At 36.1% G+C, this 18,354-nt stretch overlaps 1 protein-coding gene across 10 annotated transcripts in view; it reads right to left on the reverse strand.

The window, feature by feature from the left end:
• The window catches only part of KANSL1L (KAT8 regulatory NSL complex subunit 1 like), a 132,160-nt gene that overhangs the window by 47,627 nt on the left and 66,179 nt on the right, over positions 1–18,354 (reverse strand). For 7 of the 10 annotated variants that reach the window (XM_023259653.2, XM_045034433.1, XM_045034440.1 and 4 more), the window contains one exon: positions 13,313–13,517. In XM_023259653.2, the coding sequence (XP_023115421.1) occupies positions 13,313–13,517 (205 nt within the window). Of the gene's footprint in view, positions 1–10,720; positions 10,787–13,312; positions 13,518–18,354 lie in introns of all 10 variants that reach the window. The other 3 variants (XM_045034437.1, XM_045034436.1, XM_045034435.1) reach the window with 3 other exon arrangements.

Raw genomic sequence — 18,354 nt, forward strand, 5'->3', positions numbered from 1 at the left:
AAAAAAAATTTATATTCATTTTTGAGAGAGCACGAGCAAGTGAGAGAACAAGTGGGGCAGGGCATAGAGAGGGAGACACAGAATCTGAAGCAGGCTCCAGGCTCTGAGCTGTCAGCACAGAGCCCAGTGTGGGGCTCAAATTCATGAACCACGAGATCATGACCTGAGCAGAAGTCGGACGTTTAACTGACTGAGCCACCCAGGTACCCCTAATATTTATTCTTAATTATAAATTTTACCTCAATTTGCAAATATGTTAGGCCTACAACAGCTGTTACCATAAATATATATGAAATGGTTCTTAGTTTGCATGTTAAAATTTATGAAAAATGAAAAAAATTCTCCTGTTCATAACAGTTTCCCATCCAGCACATGCCATAGTCCTATGTGACTATTTTATATTTAATTTACTACTTGTGTAGGACTTCTCATAATGAAAATAGCATTCTTTAGATTGACAAGATCATTGCTAAATAGTTTACCAGAGATTAGCAGGGTCACCTAGAGACAACACAGGTTAGTTATATTTGCAAAAAGGCAAGGAGAAAAAAAGAAAAAAAAATACTAAGTTAGAAAACTTAAAGAATACTATGGGTAAGCAGGACCCTTACATGAGAGCACTAGACACCAAGGGGATGGGAGACACCATAGAGGAAAAGGGATGACAGAAGACAGGTGGGGTCCCACAAATAAAGTTTCATGTATTTAAAAATTTTGCCTAGGTAACATATTGATATTTACAGTACAGTGATCTATAATTTGTACCCAAGGAGCTGTAAGTATTAATGGGGAAGAAATAATCACCACCACTGCCAGTCCCAAATATGGAAAGTGGTTGGGAGCATAACCAAATAAACTTTGGGCTTTTCAACCACCTCCTTTCCCTATTCCCAGGCAAACCATCTATACTTTTATCAGTTTCATATAAAATAACCTCTAATCTAACCAACTGAATAAATTTATCAGTTTATTCTTGCTCATTTTTACTAAAATCTTAAAATAAAATAAAATCACTACTCTAACTTAAAATAGAATTCTTGTTATGATTAGCACCCTATATATACTATTTATGCCCAATTACCCACAACCTGTTTCTATAGAAAACTGTACCCAGAATTGTAACCTTGGATGACAGAAACCTCTGTCCTTTTATTCTAGTGGGACAGAGAACTCCCCTGACAGGAGTTCATCAGGGTGGTTCCTGTTAACCAAAGGCTGAGACACTAACAAGGTAGGGCCTAAGGTTGCATGGTGATTGATACTCTTATAAAGAAGAGGCTGAAGAAGCATATTATGGCCAAATAGTGTTTTTCTTTAATTCTTAATTAAAAGTGAAATTGTACTTTAAAGCAAGCTTGTGGATACATTTACATTTTAAGACTTATACTAGAGTATTATTCTGGAAAACACATTCATATCTATGTCTGTCAATGCGTTTTCCCGAATCTGAAGATATTTCTATACTTTAGATAGATCGAGCAATATTATACCAAGCATAAAAAGGCATAGATTCTCTAAGGATAGTTTCTTAGTAATGAATAAAGATTAGACAGAAAAATATGTGATTCAGCTAGAAGAAGAAGGCCAAAAAAATAAAATAAAATAGCTTTAGAAACTACATGGATTTTAACAATTGTTGCTATGGGCTGAGATTTCAGAGGAAGGAGTTTTACTGAAGTTCATAAAAGAAATAGTGTTAAGATTCAGTCTTAACATTTAAAAGAAAATTACAAAATTGTATTCCCATTTATTTTAATTAAAAAGTTGTTTTAATGTTTATTTATTTTTGAGAGTGAGAGAGAGAGAGAAAGAGAGTGAGCATGAGTGGGGGAAGGGCAGAGAGAGAGAGGTCAAACCGAGAGAGAGAGAGGGAGGGAAGGAGGGAGGCAGACACAAGCTGAAGAAGGTTCCAGGCTCTGAGGTGTCAGCATAGAGCCAGATGTGGTGCTTGAACCCATGAACCTTGAGATTATGACCTGAGCCGAAGTCGGACGCTTAACCAACTGAGCCACTGAGGTGCCCCTCCTCTTATTTTTTTACATGTTTATTTTTTATTTTGAGAGAGAAAGCAAGAGAGCATAAGCAGGGAAGGGGCAAAGAGAGAGGGAGAGAGAGAATCCCAAGCAGGCTCCGTGCTGCCAACACAGAGCCCGATGAGATCATGACCTGAGCCAAAACCAAGAATCAGATGCTTAACCAACTGAGCCACCCAGGTGCTCCTTACTTCCATTTATTTAAATAGTGCTAAATATGTGTATTTTTGCATTCTAGGTGCACTTCAGTTTCCCAATATAAAATGGGGTACATTAAATAAGAAATAAATGTAAAGCATTTATAAATTAAAACAATGCCTTGCACATAATTCCTTAATAAATATTAGCTATGATTATTTGACATTCTCATTAGAGACGGGTATTGAAAAAATGGCAAAATCACAAAAAAATATATACTAATTTATGCTTTTTATTAATTTTGCCCAGCAAAGGAATCATAACCTCTGAAAACAAGGATTCTAAATAATCATTTCAATTCTTACACCTTTATTTCTTTCATCTTTATTGTTCTGGCAGAAAAAGTAGTGTAACCGTTGCCTGTAGAAATGTGGAGGATAAAGAGGGTACATAATGAACTCATAGATCTGGCTAAGGAGATTTCTAGGCAGAATTTTCGAAGTACCAATTGGTTTCATTTAGTTGCCTATGATAAATTATGGATGTAACAGGGCGAGCTCAAAAAGGAGCTGTTAAGTTTTCAAACAGTTTAGAGGAAATACAGAACCAAGACTTGCTGGTTCAAACAGTAAGATTGTTGCTGGTTTCTGGCCACTCCAGAGAGCAAAAGGTTCACATGCAACAAAGAAATGATACCAATTCAAAGACCAAACCCAGGAAACTTTGTGATGATACCAATTCAAAGACCAAACCCAGACTCTTTGTTAAGACCTTACAAAGGTTTGAGGCATGCCGATAAATCCTGGCATCTAGATAAGAAGGTTTCTAAGATTTTTTTTTTTCTTGCAAGATTTTTAAGTAATCTCTATACCCAACACGGGTTTGAATTTATAGCTCCAAGATCAAGAGTCTCATGCTCTATGGACTGAGCCAGTCAGGTGCCCCAAAGGTTTCTAAGAATCTTAAAGGTGTTTCTCAATGATCTTCTCAGCTAGCCGAAAGTGCTTCTAAGGATCCTAAGGGTATTGTCCCCCTGCACCACACAAAGTCCAAAATGAGAAGGACCTTTCTTGAAAAGATTTATAGATATGACTTTTGTTCAGCAGAGTTTATTTTCATGCGATACATAAAGAGTCTACAAAGTTTCAAGGACTTGAACTCAGATTAAGAAATAGTTCAAAATTAAAAGGACTTTGGGCCTTCAGCTTTTTTCAGTCAGTGACATGCTGAGAAAACACACATGCAAAAAAGGGTTTAAAAACTGTAATATTTGTTTATTTTTCAGAGACAGAGGCAGTGTGCAAGTGGGGGAGGGGCAGAGAGAGGGAGACACAGAATCTGAAGCAGGCTCCAGGCTCTGAGCTGTCAGCACAGACCTGACACAGGGCTCAAACTCATGAACCATTAAGATCATGACCTGAGCCAAAGTTGGATGCTTAACCAACTGAGCCACCCAGGAGCCCCCAAAAGGGGATCTTTTGTATGGAAAAGAAAAAATGAATGTAGTCAAGAGCCCAGAGGGCAGACACAGCAGCCACAAAGAACCACTTCCAGAGAAACAGACCCACATCAACAAACCTGTAACATGTGCCTAATTCTGTTTTCAGAACTGCTCTATTCCTCCCATTCCCCATCTGAGCAGAGTGTCTATTCTGATTATCACCTCACTATTGTATGTTGGGTATCTGTAAAGCAAGTAATAATATTAGTTCACAAGTTAATAGTCTTTTAATCCAGAGGAGCCATACTTGAGCTATACCCAAAGAACCACACATGATGGACCTACACCTAAAAAGTCTCATTTCAGGGATGCCTGGTGGGCTCAGTCGATAGAGTATGTGATTCTTGATCTCCAGGTCATGAGTTTGAGCCCCACATTAGGAGTAGAGTTTACCTAGGAAAATAAAATAGAAAAACTAAAAAAAAAAAGTCTCAATTCAGGTACCTGACCATCATTTAATATAAAATTCAGGACTTTTAAGCCTGAGCTTAATGAGGTAACAAGATGAGACACAGGGATCTTCAGGAAAAAGATTATGTGATTTTTACATATGAGAGGTCAATAAATAGGAACCAGAAATGAACTATAGTAGTTAGCCTCCACTGATGGCTTCCAATGAACCATGTCTCCTTCCTGGTATTCTAGCCCTTGAATAGTCCCTCCCATATTAAATCTCACACTGATTTGCTTTACCTAAGAAATTGAACAAAAAAGCTCTATCCTAGTTCTAGGCCTAAGTCTTAAGAAGAACTGGCAGCTTTCATATTTGCATTTTGGAGAGGCTGAGCCACCATGTAAAACTACTCTGCTAAAGAAACCATGGGAAAGTCCACATGGAAAGGCCTGAGACTACATAAAAAAGAAAAAGAAGCCCAGATCACCAGTCCATTCAAGCCTCCAAATGATTCCGATTCATCACCATCTTATTACAACTGCATGAGAGACCTTAGACAAGACTGAAAGAACCATTCAGGCAATTCACAGAATTATGAAAAATAATTGTTTTAAATCACTAAATTTTAGAATAGTTTATTATGTAACAGTAGATCATAAAAATAAAAAAGGATGGGGTAACTCTGAGGGTGTAGCAGGGGACCCATGCCCACTTCTATGATGAAGAACATACCTAACATAACATTTTACATATGTATATGCCTGGTAACCACATCACCACTTCGATCAAGATATGAAGCAGTTCCAACCACCCAGAAACCTCGGTTACATCCTTTGCTGATCAACTCCCATCCTCCATATAAAAGTCACCACAATTCTAATTTATATTACCACCAGTTAAGTTTTGTCTGTATTTATCAGAGACTATGTACTCTTTCCTTTCACTCAACATAATGTCTGGGAGATACATATTTTTGTATCAGTAGTCCATCTTTTTTATTGCTATATGTATATACACCACAATTCTGCTGATGGGACATTGAGACTGCTTTCTGTTTGGGGCTTTAATGAGTAAAGCTGTTGTGATCATTCTTAACACAAGTATTTTTGTGTACATAAGTATTCATTTCTCTGAGGAAAGTTCCTAAAAGTGGATTTGCTATTAGAAGGGTAGGCGTATGTAGTGGTATCTTGTTGTAATTTTAATTGCATTTCCTTGATGAGTAATGATTTTAAAAACATTCTCATATGTGTATTGGCCATTTGGATATCCTCTTTTACGAAAGATCTGTTCATAACTTATGCCTTTCTTTTTAAAAGAAGTTCTTGTGGTAAAATACACATAAAATTTATGATTTTGACCATTTTAAAGTGTACAACTCTGGGACACCTGGGTGGCTCAACTGGTTGAGCACTGGACTCTTGGTTTCAGCTCAGGTCATGATCTCGCAGTTTGTGGGTTCGAGCCCCACAAGTGCAGAGCCTGCTTGGGAGTCTCTCTCTCTCTTTCTGCCCCTCTCCTGCTCATATGCTCTTGCTCTTTCTCAAAATAAACATTTTCAAAAAGTGTACAAATGTTTATGCCTATTTTTAATTGGACTGTTGGTCTTTTTCTTGTTTTATTAGTTTAAAATGCATATATGTATGTGTGTGTGTGTGTGTATATATATATATATATATATATATATATATATATATCAAGATAAAAATCTTTTTCTTCAGTGTATACTTTGACTTTCTTAATGCTACCTTTTATATAAATAAGTTAATAATTTTAACAGAGTCTAAATTAATTTTTTCTTTTATTATTGTTTGTGTCCTGATTAAGAAAGACAGGAAGGTATTTTCCTATGTTTTTTTCTAGCTTTAATGTTTTCCTCTCACCTTCAGGTCTATAAGTCACCATTTTTTTTTTTCCTTTTTCTTTTTTTTTTAGGTTAGTACATATTTGTAGCTGAGTAGGTAGCTCTCTTGCCTATTTCCTGCCTATAAAATTTTCGGGATCCAATAACTTTCTTTCATCCAGTCTGTGCCCTTTTTAGTCTAAGCTGATACTGTTTTTGTTAATATAAAATTCTCAAAAACCTTGTTATGTCAAGATGATCCATGTCATTAGACAAGAGGGTGCCCTCCAGGTCTTTTATGGATAGCCTTATCTTTATTCTTTGACTTCTGCTAAGATGGTTGATTGGATCTGTGAGTAGGTCCTATGCCTAATCTCTTCAGGAAAAGTCTGTCCAGCCACACCCCCTGAATTCTCTCCAAGACAGAGTACACGGTTTTTGTTTGGTTTGGGCAACAGAATGAAAACTTTCCAAATTATCAATTTCTGCTTCCTTTTTGGTTAACAATTGCTTCCTCAACTTATCCATTTCTTCTAATATTTTACTATAAATAGCAAGAAGAAACTACACTGTAAATTCCATACTTTGATGATTCCATACTTTGACTCAGCCACCCTGGTGTCCCTGAATTTTCCTTTTTATAAAGACATCAGTCATATGGGATTAGGGCTCATCCCAATAACCTCATCTTAACTAATTATATCTACAACAACTCTTTTTCCAAATAGGCTCAAATTCTGAAATACTAGGGGTTAGCACTTCGACATATAAATTCTGATGGACACAAATCAATCCATAACATTCACAGATACCAAGAGTTAGGGCATGGACAGGTTTTTTTGTGGGGAGACACAATTATGCCCACTAGTTGTTGTTTTTTTTTCTTTTTTTCTTTCAACACTTTGAATATTTCATTCTACTCTCTGCTTACATGGTTTCTGATGAGAAGTCAGCTGCAATTCTTATACTTGTTCTTCTATAGGTAAGAGTCTTTGTTTTTATTTTTGTTTTTCCTCTGCCTTTCTTCAAGATTTTCTGTCTTTGGTCTTCTGCAGTTTGAATATGTTATACCTAAGTGTTTTATTTTTTGTTACTTCTGTTGTTTTTTAGGTATTTATCCTGCTTGATGTTCTCCTGCTTGAGTTTTCTGGATATATGGTTTGGTGCTGGTCATTAACTTTATAAAATTCTCATGTATTATTACTCCAAATATTTTTTTGCTCCATTCTTTTTCTCTTCCTTGTTCCAACTACATATCTGATAGACCTTCTGAAATTACCTCAAAGTTCTTGAATGGGCTATTCTGTTTTTGCATTCATTTTTCTCTTTGCATTTCAGTTTGCAAAGCTTCAGTTTGACTTACCCAAGCTTGCTGATTCTTTCCTCAGCCATGTCCAGTCTATAGATGAGTCCATGAAATGAATGCTTCATTTAGGTTACAGTGTTTTTGATTTCTAGCATTTACTTTTGATTCTTAAAAGTTTACATCTCTCTGCTTACATTACCCATATATTCTTACCTGTTTTCTACTTAAATCTATTAAAGACTTTAACGTATTAATCACACTTATTTAAGAGAATTTCAATATCTTTGTCATATTTGAGCCTGGTTCTTTTTTTTTTTAATATTAAAAAAAATTTTTTGATGTTTATTTTTGAGAGAGAGAGAGAGAGAGAGAGAGAGAGAGAGAGAGAGAGAGAGAAGCATGAGTAGGGGAGAGAGAGAGGAACACACAGAATGTGAAGCAGGCTCCAGGCTCCAAGCTGTCAGCACACAGCCTGATGCAGGGCTTGAACTCACAAACTGTGAGATCATGACCTGAGCCCAAGTCGGATGCTTAACTGACTGAGCCATCCTGGCACCCCTGTGAGCCTGGTTCTGATGGTTTCCTTGTCTTGTCAGAGTGTGTTTTTCCTAGCATGCCTTGTAATTTTTGTTGAAAGCTGGATATGATGTATCAGGTAATAGGACTGGAGGTAAACAGAATGTGTGTGTGTGTGGTTTTTTTTTTTTTTTTTTTTTTTTCAGTAATCTATACCCAACATAGGGCTTGAACTCACAACCTGGAGATCAACAGCTGCATGCTCCTCCATCTGAGCCAGCCAGGTGCTCTGATGTAAAGAGAATTTTACTGTGAAGCATTACATTAATCTGGCTAAGAGTGGGCGGTATTTAATGGCTAATATAGTTGTAGGTGCCAGAGGCCTCAAAATTCCTCTAGTGTCTTTGTCTCCCTGTTAATTTTTGACTTCTTAAGCACTCCTCCTCAGAGAAAGTCTATGCTTTGCAGCTGTACCCTACTGTTATAGTACCAGAAACTTGTTGGTATGGTGGTAAAGTGTGAGGAAAAGGAAGCATACAAGGGGTGCCTGGCTGGCTCAGTCAGTAGAGCCTGTAACTCTTGATCAGGGTCATGAGTTCATGCCCCATGTTGGGCATGGAGCCTACTTTAAAAAAAAAGGGGGGGTGGTGCTTGAGTCACTCAGTCGGTTAAGCACCCAACTTTGGCTCAGGTCATGATCTCATGGTTTGTGGGTTCCAACCCCACGTTAGACTCTGTGATGACAGCTCGGAGCCTGGTGCCTGCTTTGGATTCTGTGTCTCCCTCTCTCTGCCCCTCCCCTGCTCATGCTCTGTCCCTCTCAGTCTCAAATATAAATAAAACATTAAAAAAATTTTTTTTAAAGAAAAAAGAACAAAAGGAAGCCCACCTACTACAGTAGCATAATGTACTATATTCTTACAATTAAATCGTCTTTTAGTGGGTCTACTTAAACAAGTGTTTCTTATTTTCTACATTCATTGCCTCTATAGGGGGGCAGCAGTAGGAAAATGCTTTTCTCCCAGGCAAAGTAAGACTTTACTGAAGTCTTTCCACTGGAAGAAAAAGCTGTGTTACAGACAATGCTCTGAACTCATTTCATAAAAGTTATCTCTTCCCTTTCCATACTTAAGCCACTAAGGATTCTTCTTAGCTCTTCATTATGAGAACCTTGTGGGGTCGTAGAAGTAAAGTCCATGAAAGTGTTGGGGGGGGGGACTTTTAAGACAGGAGTACCTAGGAGTTTTTAATCTCAAGGTAATCCACACTCAGCCTCAAATAATTCATCAAAGTTACCATGTAAGTGTTCCTAACAGTTTAGTTAATGGTTACTGTGGCTTCTGCTCTAGGAGAGCACATCTTGGCTGTAGCTCTCTGAAGTTGCTTTTCTCTCCATATTTCAGGGTGGCAATTTGTCCCATAGCCTTAATTCTTTGATGGGAGCATGGGAAAGCAGTGATTTTCAGTTTGTTCACCTTTCTCTTACTGTAAGGGTAGCAGTGATGACTTCCAGGGTCCTTATGTGCTGGAGCTGAAACCAGAAGTCTTCCTAATGTCTTTACTAGTATGATTTTTTTTCTCTGCAATTTATACATGTAGTTGTTGCAATGAAAATGAGGATCAGCCAATTACTATATGCTACGTAGTAGCAGAGGACTCCTACTTCTCCATTGTCTTTATATAAGCTTTTTACAGCCAGTACTCTGCTAGAGAGTTAAGTGCTATAAAAAGTAATTTAAATAATTATTTTCTCAACTCTGCCAAGGATGCTACATGGCTAGTACCACTCTACATGCGCAGGAGTTAATTTATTACATAAAATGGATGCCTTAGCCACTTTATCCCTTAATATTTCAATGTGCATTTCTTAAAATAAGGATATTTTCTTACGTAATGGCAAAACAGTTACCACATTTAATATTGATACAGTGATACAATATTTTTATATAATCTACCATAGTACAACAGTACAGTTTTCTTAATATCCAAGAATCCCCCTTCTCTCCCCCCTCCCAAGATAATTCTAAACTGGATCAAATATTTCTTTAACTGTCATATATCTTTTTAAACTCTCTTTTAATCTAAAATATTCCTTTAGTCTTTCTTGCCTTTCACAACATTGACTTTTTAAAAAGAATACAGGCTAGCTGGGGCACCTGGGTGGCTCAATCAGCTAAGCGTCTGGCTCTTGACCTCGGCTCAGGTTGCAATCTCATGGTTCAAGAGTTCAAGCTCTGCATCGGGAGCCACACTGACAGTGTGGAGCCTGCTTGGGATTCTCTCTCTCCCTCTCTCTCTTCCCCTCCCCCTGCTTGTGCTCTCTTTCTCTCTCAAATTAAAAAAATAAACTTAAAAAAAATTGTTAAAAAAAAAGAATACAGGCCAGTTTTCACAATTTCTTAACAACATGTTGCTGATTTTGGCTTTGTCTAATATTTCCTTATAATTATATTCAGGCCATGCATCCCTGGCCAAAATACTCCATAGCGATACTGTATCCTTTTCGTAGGCTATGTTAGTTTTGACCACCTATTGATGACTCTTGCCCAATCAGTCTTTACTATGATTACTGCAATAATTCTCTACCTGGGCTCACTCCACATTTATTAATCAGCAACCTACTATACAGAAAAGTCCTTCCTTTCTCCTTTTTATCTATCGATCTAACAGTAGTATGGACTCATGGTTTCCTATTTCTTCAATGGTTCACTACTGTCCTTAGTTATTTTGATGCTCAAATAGCCCTAAATTTGGCCAGCAGCACAGCCTCTTCAAACTAGCTTCTGGGTTCTTTTGACATGCCCATCATTTTTTTTTTTTTTTTTTTTTTGTAATATTTCCTTGCCTTCTGGTAACTTTGAGATGTTCCAGGCTCATCTTACACCTTCTGTTCCCCGTGTCTGGAGATTGACCATTTCTCCAAAGATCCCTGTTTCCTCTCAGTAGGGAACAGTATTAGAAAACAAGAATGAGGGCCATATGTACTCACTGCTGTCAGGGTAAGTACAAGTCTAGACCAGTCATATCCAATTTGGTAGCCAGTATCCATATGTGGCTATTTAAATCAAAATAGATAAAATTAAAAGTTCAGTCCCTCAGTTGCACTAGCCACATTTCATGTGTTAAATGTATTTAGTTTCTACCATATTGGACAGAACAAGTATTCACAGAACATTTCCATCATTACAAGAAAATTCTATTGGACATTACATACTAAGACCCCTTCACAAAGCAAATTGAGGACACAAACACATACACACACTCATTCTCATTCTTCACTACCTTTTAAATAACCTCTTATATCCATTACATTAATTCTTTCACACATTAAACAATTATTTAGGGGCACCTGAGTGGCTCTGCAGGTTAAACGTCTGACTCTTAATTTTGGCTCAGGTCATGATCTCATGGTCGTGAGATCAAGCCCTGTGTTGGGTTCTGTGCTGACAGCACAGAGACTATCTGGGATTCTCTCGCTCCTACTCCCTCTGCCCCTCTCCTGCTCTTTCTCGTGTGCCCTTTTTCTCTCGTGCACGCACTTGCTCTCTCTCAAAAAAATTAAGCAATTATATATTGAGCATATGTTATAGGGACAGTTACTATTCAAAGCTCTGTAGGGTCAGAAATATATACTCTCTATTCTCTAAGAACTTGTAATGAGAAGACAGAAAAATAAATGATTATTAAAAATGGACTATTTTCATAACATAAGGTATTTGTTGTATTAATATCCCACTACAGGGATGTCAAGGAAGCCTTCCAGAGAGAAAGGACATTTATTAAGTTTAGAAAGGCAAATAACTATTTTCCTGGCAATTTGGAGGATAAATTAGGGGTGGGGGCATTTTCTATTTTCCATCATTTTCTCATCTCTGTTTCTATTAAAATTCTTTCTCTACCTCTCCTATGACCTTTCAAAATTCTGTTTATCTTTCAAAACCCATATTTTATGATGCATTTCTGAATACTTCTAACCAGATAAGCCCCTTCCCTCAATCCCCAAATATAGTGTCTTTACGGATTTCAAAAGCACAAAAGATTTGGTCTATTTTTGGCATTATTGATATACTGGGTAAGAACATGGGCTTTGGAATCAGACTTATTGCTTACTAGGTGTGTGACCTTGGGTAAATTACTTAATCTCTCTGCACTTCAACTTTCGTATCTAAAGAGGGGATTAACAATACTGCATGGTTATATTTTGAGATAATAATAAATAATAATGTATTGAAAATACTTGGCATTGTGAATGAAATATGATAAAGTATATGGTCTACCAGTAACAATAATGTGAACTTGTTTCTTCATTTGTTTGCTGTACAAAGGCCCATGTTTACAATGTCAGGGTATATGAAGTATTCCAGCAACATCTAGCAAATCTCCAAAATTACTCAAGCAAATTCCTTCCAGTCAGAATATTTTGGCATAGTCATATGCTCAATATTTTAGACAATTCTACTAATAATTCTGAAATTACAAAATCAATTTCAAAAATACTACTTATTGTTTACAGCATCTTTACAAATAAAAATAAAATATGATTTTGTATATAAAAACTTTAAATAAAAATATTTTCCTATTGGTTGATTACATAGAATTTCTTAAAATTCTGAAACAAACCTAAGTTTTAAAAAAATATTTTCAAGTTGGGAAATAGTAATAAAATCTAAACTACTTAAATGGTAAAAATCAATGTATTAATAAAAACTAATTTGCCAGAATGCACATTTCTATTTAAAATTGGAGCCTATAAAACCAAATTTAAAATTGGTTTCTAATGAAACAAGCATCTTGATTTTTATACAAATATATTTAAAATAGTTAAATATATTTAATAGTTAATATAGTAATAATCAGAAACAATATTAAATGACAGTATCATTTCTTTCCTTTGACATAGTATTTAAAAATGTAATAGAAAAAAAGCAGGTCATATAACAAAAACTAGAGGTAACTCATCTTCCCTTTACCACAGTTTGTTCAGATATGCACTGAAAGATGCATACTTAACATTTTGTGAACAAGTGAAAAATATGATTTTTAAAATGAATGGCTTTAATGAAGTACATTTTAATTATAAAAAGAATAAGCACGGATACATAAACTTGCATTGCTTATATTCCAGAAAAAGAAAAAGGCGTGCTCACAAGAATTAACAAATACCAAACCTAAAAAGGAGAGCAATGCCATTTCCTACAAAATAACTGACAGCTATACAGATTTTCTTTACTTTTTTCTTTACTAAGCAAAGGACAAATATGTAGTACACTTGTGTTTTCTTTATTACCCTTACCAGTAAAATTTTTAAATAACCATGATATGTAATATTCCTTCAAACTGGTTTAAACATAACAGTGCCTTTAAAAAAATGGAGATGTGAGAAGTTTCAGAATACACTGCTATGTTAAAAGATTACTAATTCCACTTAGATATTATCAATACCTACGTGATTTATAAACTATATATTTAAAGCTTTCTAGATGTAATTATTCTAAATAACCAGGTACAATCCATACCCTCTTGTATGTGAAATATACTGATGATAAAATCTTTGTTCATGTTTCCCCATAGGCAGCCTTACCTGTGGAGTCCAATAAAAAGTAGGGCTCAATCGGTAGAGTTTTCGTTTGTGGAAACTCTGAAGTGGCCTCGTTCGAGCTGCTGTACTCATGATAGTCAAGGATGGAGATTTCAATCTTGTCCTGTCTTTTCTCCTTTTCTTACTGTGCTTCTGGTTAAGTAACCAGCTACTGGAGGAAGAGAGCTCATCTAAATTCTCTGAAGCACTGAAATGCCATGAAATAATTGGGGAGTGGAGGGAATAAAACAAAACAAACAAACAAACAAAAAAGACAAAGAAAACTAAATGTAAATTGCCTTGATCTATTAGGACAAAAGAGTATTAATTTTAGCCAATTTTGTGGTAACAATTGGCAAAAGAATTGATATTAATGGGGAATTACATATTCAAGTTGTGAAAATAATTTCTACTTCTATTTCCTCCTGCAAAACAAAAATCCCATAGGTTAGAAATGCTGACATGAGTTCGCTGGTGCGACGTAAATGTTCACTGTAAATTAATAATTCGCACATGTTGCATAGTGTTGTAACTATTTACATCATATGTTTTTTGCATGTGGGTGAAATTACATAAGATTATTAGTCTGAAAAGGGCTAAAATCCCATACTGAAAATCATTATTTGCTCTGAAATGAGCACTACATACCATCTCCATGAATTCTGAAACAAACATGCATCCTACTATGTTTTAGGAACTTTTTAAAACTTCTGATGATATAGAAGCTACAACTATAAACTGAAATAGATCACACAAGCTACACATAAAAATAAGCAATATTAATGTCATCATTATGCTTCATATTAATTTTTAAACATATTTAAATATTTTAAAAATCAGAATAGCAAGAGGAAGTTAATGCTCAATGCCACACAAATTTAATTTCATTTATACAGTATATTATATATAAAATAATTTTTTCAGGCACTACAATATACCAATTTCAACCTTGTTTATATAGACAGAAGCTAGTCAATTTAGTTTTTTTTTTTTAAGATTTTATTTTATTATTTTTTTTTTAATTTTTTTTTTTTACATTTATTTTTGAGAAACAGAGTGAGACAAAGCGTGAACGGGGGAGGGGCAGAGAGAGTAGGAGACATAGAATCTGAAGCAGGCTTCAGGTTCTGAGCAAGCGGTCAGCACAGAGCCTGATGCGGGGCTCGAACCCACGAACTGTGAGATCGTGACCTGAGCCGAAGTCGGACGCTCAACCGACTGAGCCACCCAGGCGCCCCAAGATTTTATTTTTAAGTAATCTCTATACCCATCGTGGGGCTCGAACTCATGATCCTAAGATCAAGAGTCGCATGTGCTACAGAGTGAGCCAGCCAGGCACTCCAGTATTCTAATATCAACAAGTGAATGTGTTATGTGCTGGACTGCTAATCATCATGTAAGTTCTAAATACGCTATTTGGTTTAAGTAGAATTGGTGTTTAACAGTAAATATAAAATATTGTTTTTCTATAGTAGCACCATTAGTTTTCAATCATCTTTATGGCTGCTATAAAATATTAATAGCTTGTACATAAAAAGCAAGTAATTCAAAACTGCTGTACACAGTATTAACTCAGATATAAAGGTACCTGAATGGCTTTTGTTGGTGACACCAAAAAGAATTAAATATGAAATTTGGGGACTATCATACATTCAACAAATACTTGAATATGTACTACTGGCCAAACCAGTTTAGGGAAAAGAGCTGATAATAATTATCTATTTCACTTTTAAAATCTTAACTTTAGTCTTCAGAGAGCCCTAGTCAAAAATGTCTTAAGTCCCAGTTTGTAAGCATTCTAAAGATCTTCTGAGAAAGATTTAAGATACAGCACTACTCTCAAATTAACAGGTCCAATCTCATATCCTGAAGTTATTTTCTGTAACAAGTGTATCAGCGGTCAGTCATAGTCTTCTCTTGAGAAACAGCCATGGAGTCAGGCTATCATGTTAAGGGTGAGCAGAAGGTATAGATGAAAGGAATATCAAATTGGGCACAGGGCTGGCACAGAAGTGTCAGGTCAGGAAGAAGACAGGTTTCAGAAGCTGGTTGACTTAAGAAGTCATCAAGTCAGGATGCTAGGATCCAGGAAGGCAGGACACAAAAAGAGGTTCTTCTGGCAAGTTAGAAATACCTTTAGGCAGATAGGTATATTGGTTCCTTAAAAGAGACAGGTTCTGTAATATCTACAGAATATTAAGAGCTTTTATTCCAGGACCCTGACGCACTGTTAACCTGGCCCTCTATTTACAATTCTTTAGTTGTTAATGAGTCCTTAGTTCCCCTACCCACAGAAGACTTAGCCCTAAAGAAGGGAACCACAATCTCTTTATAGACTGACAGCAAACAGCTTTTGAACTGGCTACAGGCTTACAGGTTGGGTTAAAGATAAACAGAAAACATGCCACTTGTTCACTAAATGTTGTTGTATTTTCAAGTTTCTCAAGTGACTGACACAATACCATCAAGGGGAAAAAAGTTTTGTTTTTTTTAAATTAAGTATGTTCCTAGCTGTAGACAATTCTTCCTTAATGACTTTCAACACTCTCTCTCTGTTAAGCATCCTTGCAAAGTGTCATCAAAATTTATTCTTCTCGGGGTGCCTGGGTGGCTCAGTCTGTTGAGCATCCAACTCCTGATTTCGGCTCAAGTCATGATCCTAGGGTCCTGGTATTGAGTCCTGCTTAGGATTTTCTCCCTCACTCTCTCTCTCTCTCCCTCCCTCCTTCCCTCCCTCTCCTTCTCCCTCTCCCCCTCTCCCCACTTGCATGCTCTCTAAAATTTAAAAAAAAAATTATCCTTCCCAAATAAATGGGGAAATGTACTGAAATTCAGAGATGTGAAATCTATTTCATAACTAATGTGTAAAACACATTATTCTCACCAAAGCTCATTTGGTACATAAACCAATTTTATAAATAATTAATGAGGTTATTGTAAAGGGTTATTATAAATTACTGATAAATTCAGTTATTTTCCACAGTGTTTTACATTAAAGAGAGAGTCAATCAATTAAACTCAATGAAAACCAGAACAAGAGAAAAATGAGGGAATTTGGAAGACAACAACCCTGCTCAAGTAACTCTATAACATAAAGCTTTTTTATCAGGAGATAATATCTAGTAATTAAGCATTACTATAAGAATTTAAAACAAAGATATCATTAATATACCAATATAAGACATCATCATCACATGACATTCTTAGGAAAAAAAAAAAGAGAGAGAGCTATTATAATATTGGGAGGAGGAGAAGGACATGGAGGCAAAATCCCAGGACAGGGGAAAAAAAGCATTTCAGTAAGAGAAGGCTTAATGTTCACACTGAGTTGTAGGTACACCCTGGGAACTCCAGAAACAAAGGATGCAATGGGTCACCATAAAGTACTGTCATGTTATAATTATCAAGACAACATCAATAAGTATTACTATACAATTATCACTGAACTTTTGAAATCACAAACTTATAAGTGGGATAGTAGCAGGTGAGGCAATAAATTATACTTCTGTAGATTTCCAACTGGAAGCTATGACTCAGAGAATAATAAAAATCCCTTTGGGGCACCTGGATGGCTCAGTCAGTTAAGTCTCTGACTTAAGCTCAGGCCATGATCTCACAGTTCCTGAGTTTGGGCCCGACATCAGGCTCTCTTTTGTCAGCACAGACTCCTCTTCAGATCCTCTCTCTCTCTCTCTCTCTCTCTCTCTCTCTCTCTCTCTCTCTCTCTCTCTCTCCCCCTCCCTCCCTCCCTCCCTCCCTCTCCTTCCCCCACTCACATGCACACTTGCTCTCTCCCTCTCTCAAAAATAAGAAAAAATCCCTCAAAGGATAGATCCTTTCTGTCTTCTAGGCAGATAGCATAATTTGGCTTTAAAATGAATTAAATAATTGAGAAGGGAGAACAGTGAGGGTGGGTTTACACCTTTCTCCATTTCCACCGTCACTCACTTCCCTAATCCAAGCTTGTGTCCAGAAATATTCCAATAGCTTCTAACTGGTCTCCCTCATCCACACTTTTCCCCCTTCAGTCCCTTGTATACCAATCTTGTGGGAAAACAAATCTTATCCTGCTATGCTCTTTCCAAAGACTAGGTCATCCCCTTTTGAGCTCTGATAGCACTGTTCACCTGTCCACCACAGCATTTTTCATGGTGATAATTTTGCATTCATTTGTATGATTATCTGATTAATGACTGTCTTGCTTTCTAGACTGTAAGTAGTACAGGGAGTGTGTCTGTTTTGTTACCCTTGTATCAGAAGTTCCTGATATTGTACCTTGCATACTGCAGTTGCTCAATAAACACTTACTGAATGGAGAAATACACGTTTATCATTCCAGCTCTGTGCTTATATACGGTGCATGGACAACACACACTACACCTAAATAATCAGCTTGTGAATGAGTAGACATTGAACACTTTAACCTAAGAGCCAAAATAAGTTCTAAACAGAAGGTTATGAGAGAGCTTTTATTAGAAAGATATATATTCAGATGGCCTTGAGTTCTATTCTAAATCTCTCTTTGGTTTACAAAAGGTAGTTGTTGGTAGTAAAATATGACACATCTTATTTTATCTTATAGTCAAGTATGTCCAACATAAATTTATAAGAAAAAGCTGATGAGAACTATAAGATGTTCTGATTTGTAAAAAGAAAAAGGCACCAATCAAGTCTAAAAAATTTCTTCTCATCTAAAAAGTGCAAAATGACTGAGAGCTTTATCTAATAATTAGAAAGTTGTGAATTCACATTAACACTAATTTCTCTAATAGTTATTTAATGACTTTCTGAAATCACTGGTTTTCTATTAAAATCCTAGAAAATCTTGGCAGTTAATATATTTATGGATAATATATTGCATTCAATTTGCTTGTACAGAGTATAAATGGAAAACTTAAAGTCAATTTTAACAGTATATCCCTATACTTTCATTACTACAGGAACCAAAGGCCCAAAAGTCACTACCAAAATCATTTCCTGCTAATATTATGTACTTATCTCACAATAAATAAAACAATCTAAAGATATAGGGACACCTATTAGAT

The sequence above is a fragment of the Felis catus genome, chromosome C1, assembly GCF_018350175.1.
Source record: "Felis catus isolate Fca126 chromosome C1, F.catus_Fca126_mat1.0, whole genome shotgun sequence".
NCBI classification, from domain to species: domain Eukaryota; kingdom Metazoa; phylum Chordata; class Mammalia; order Carnivora; family Felidae; genus Felis; species Felis catus.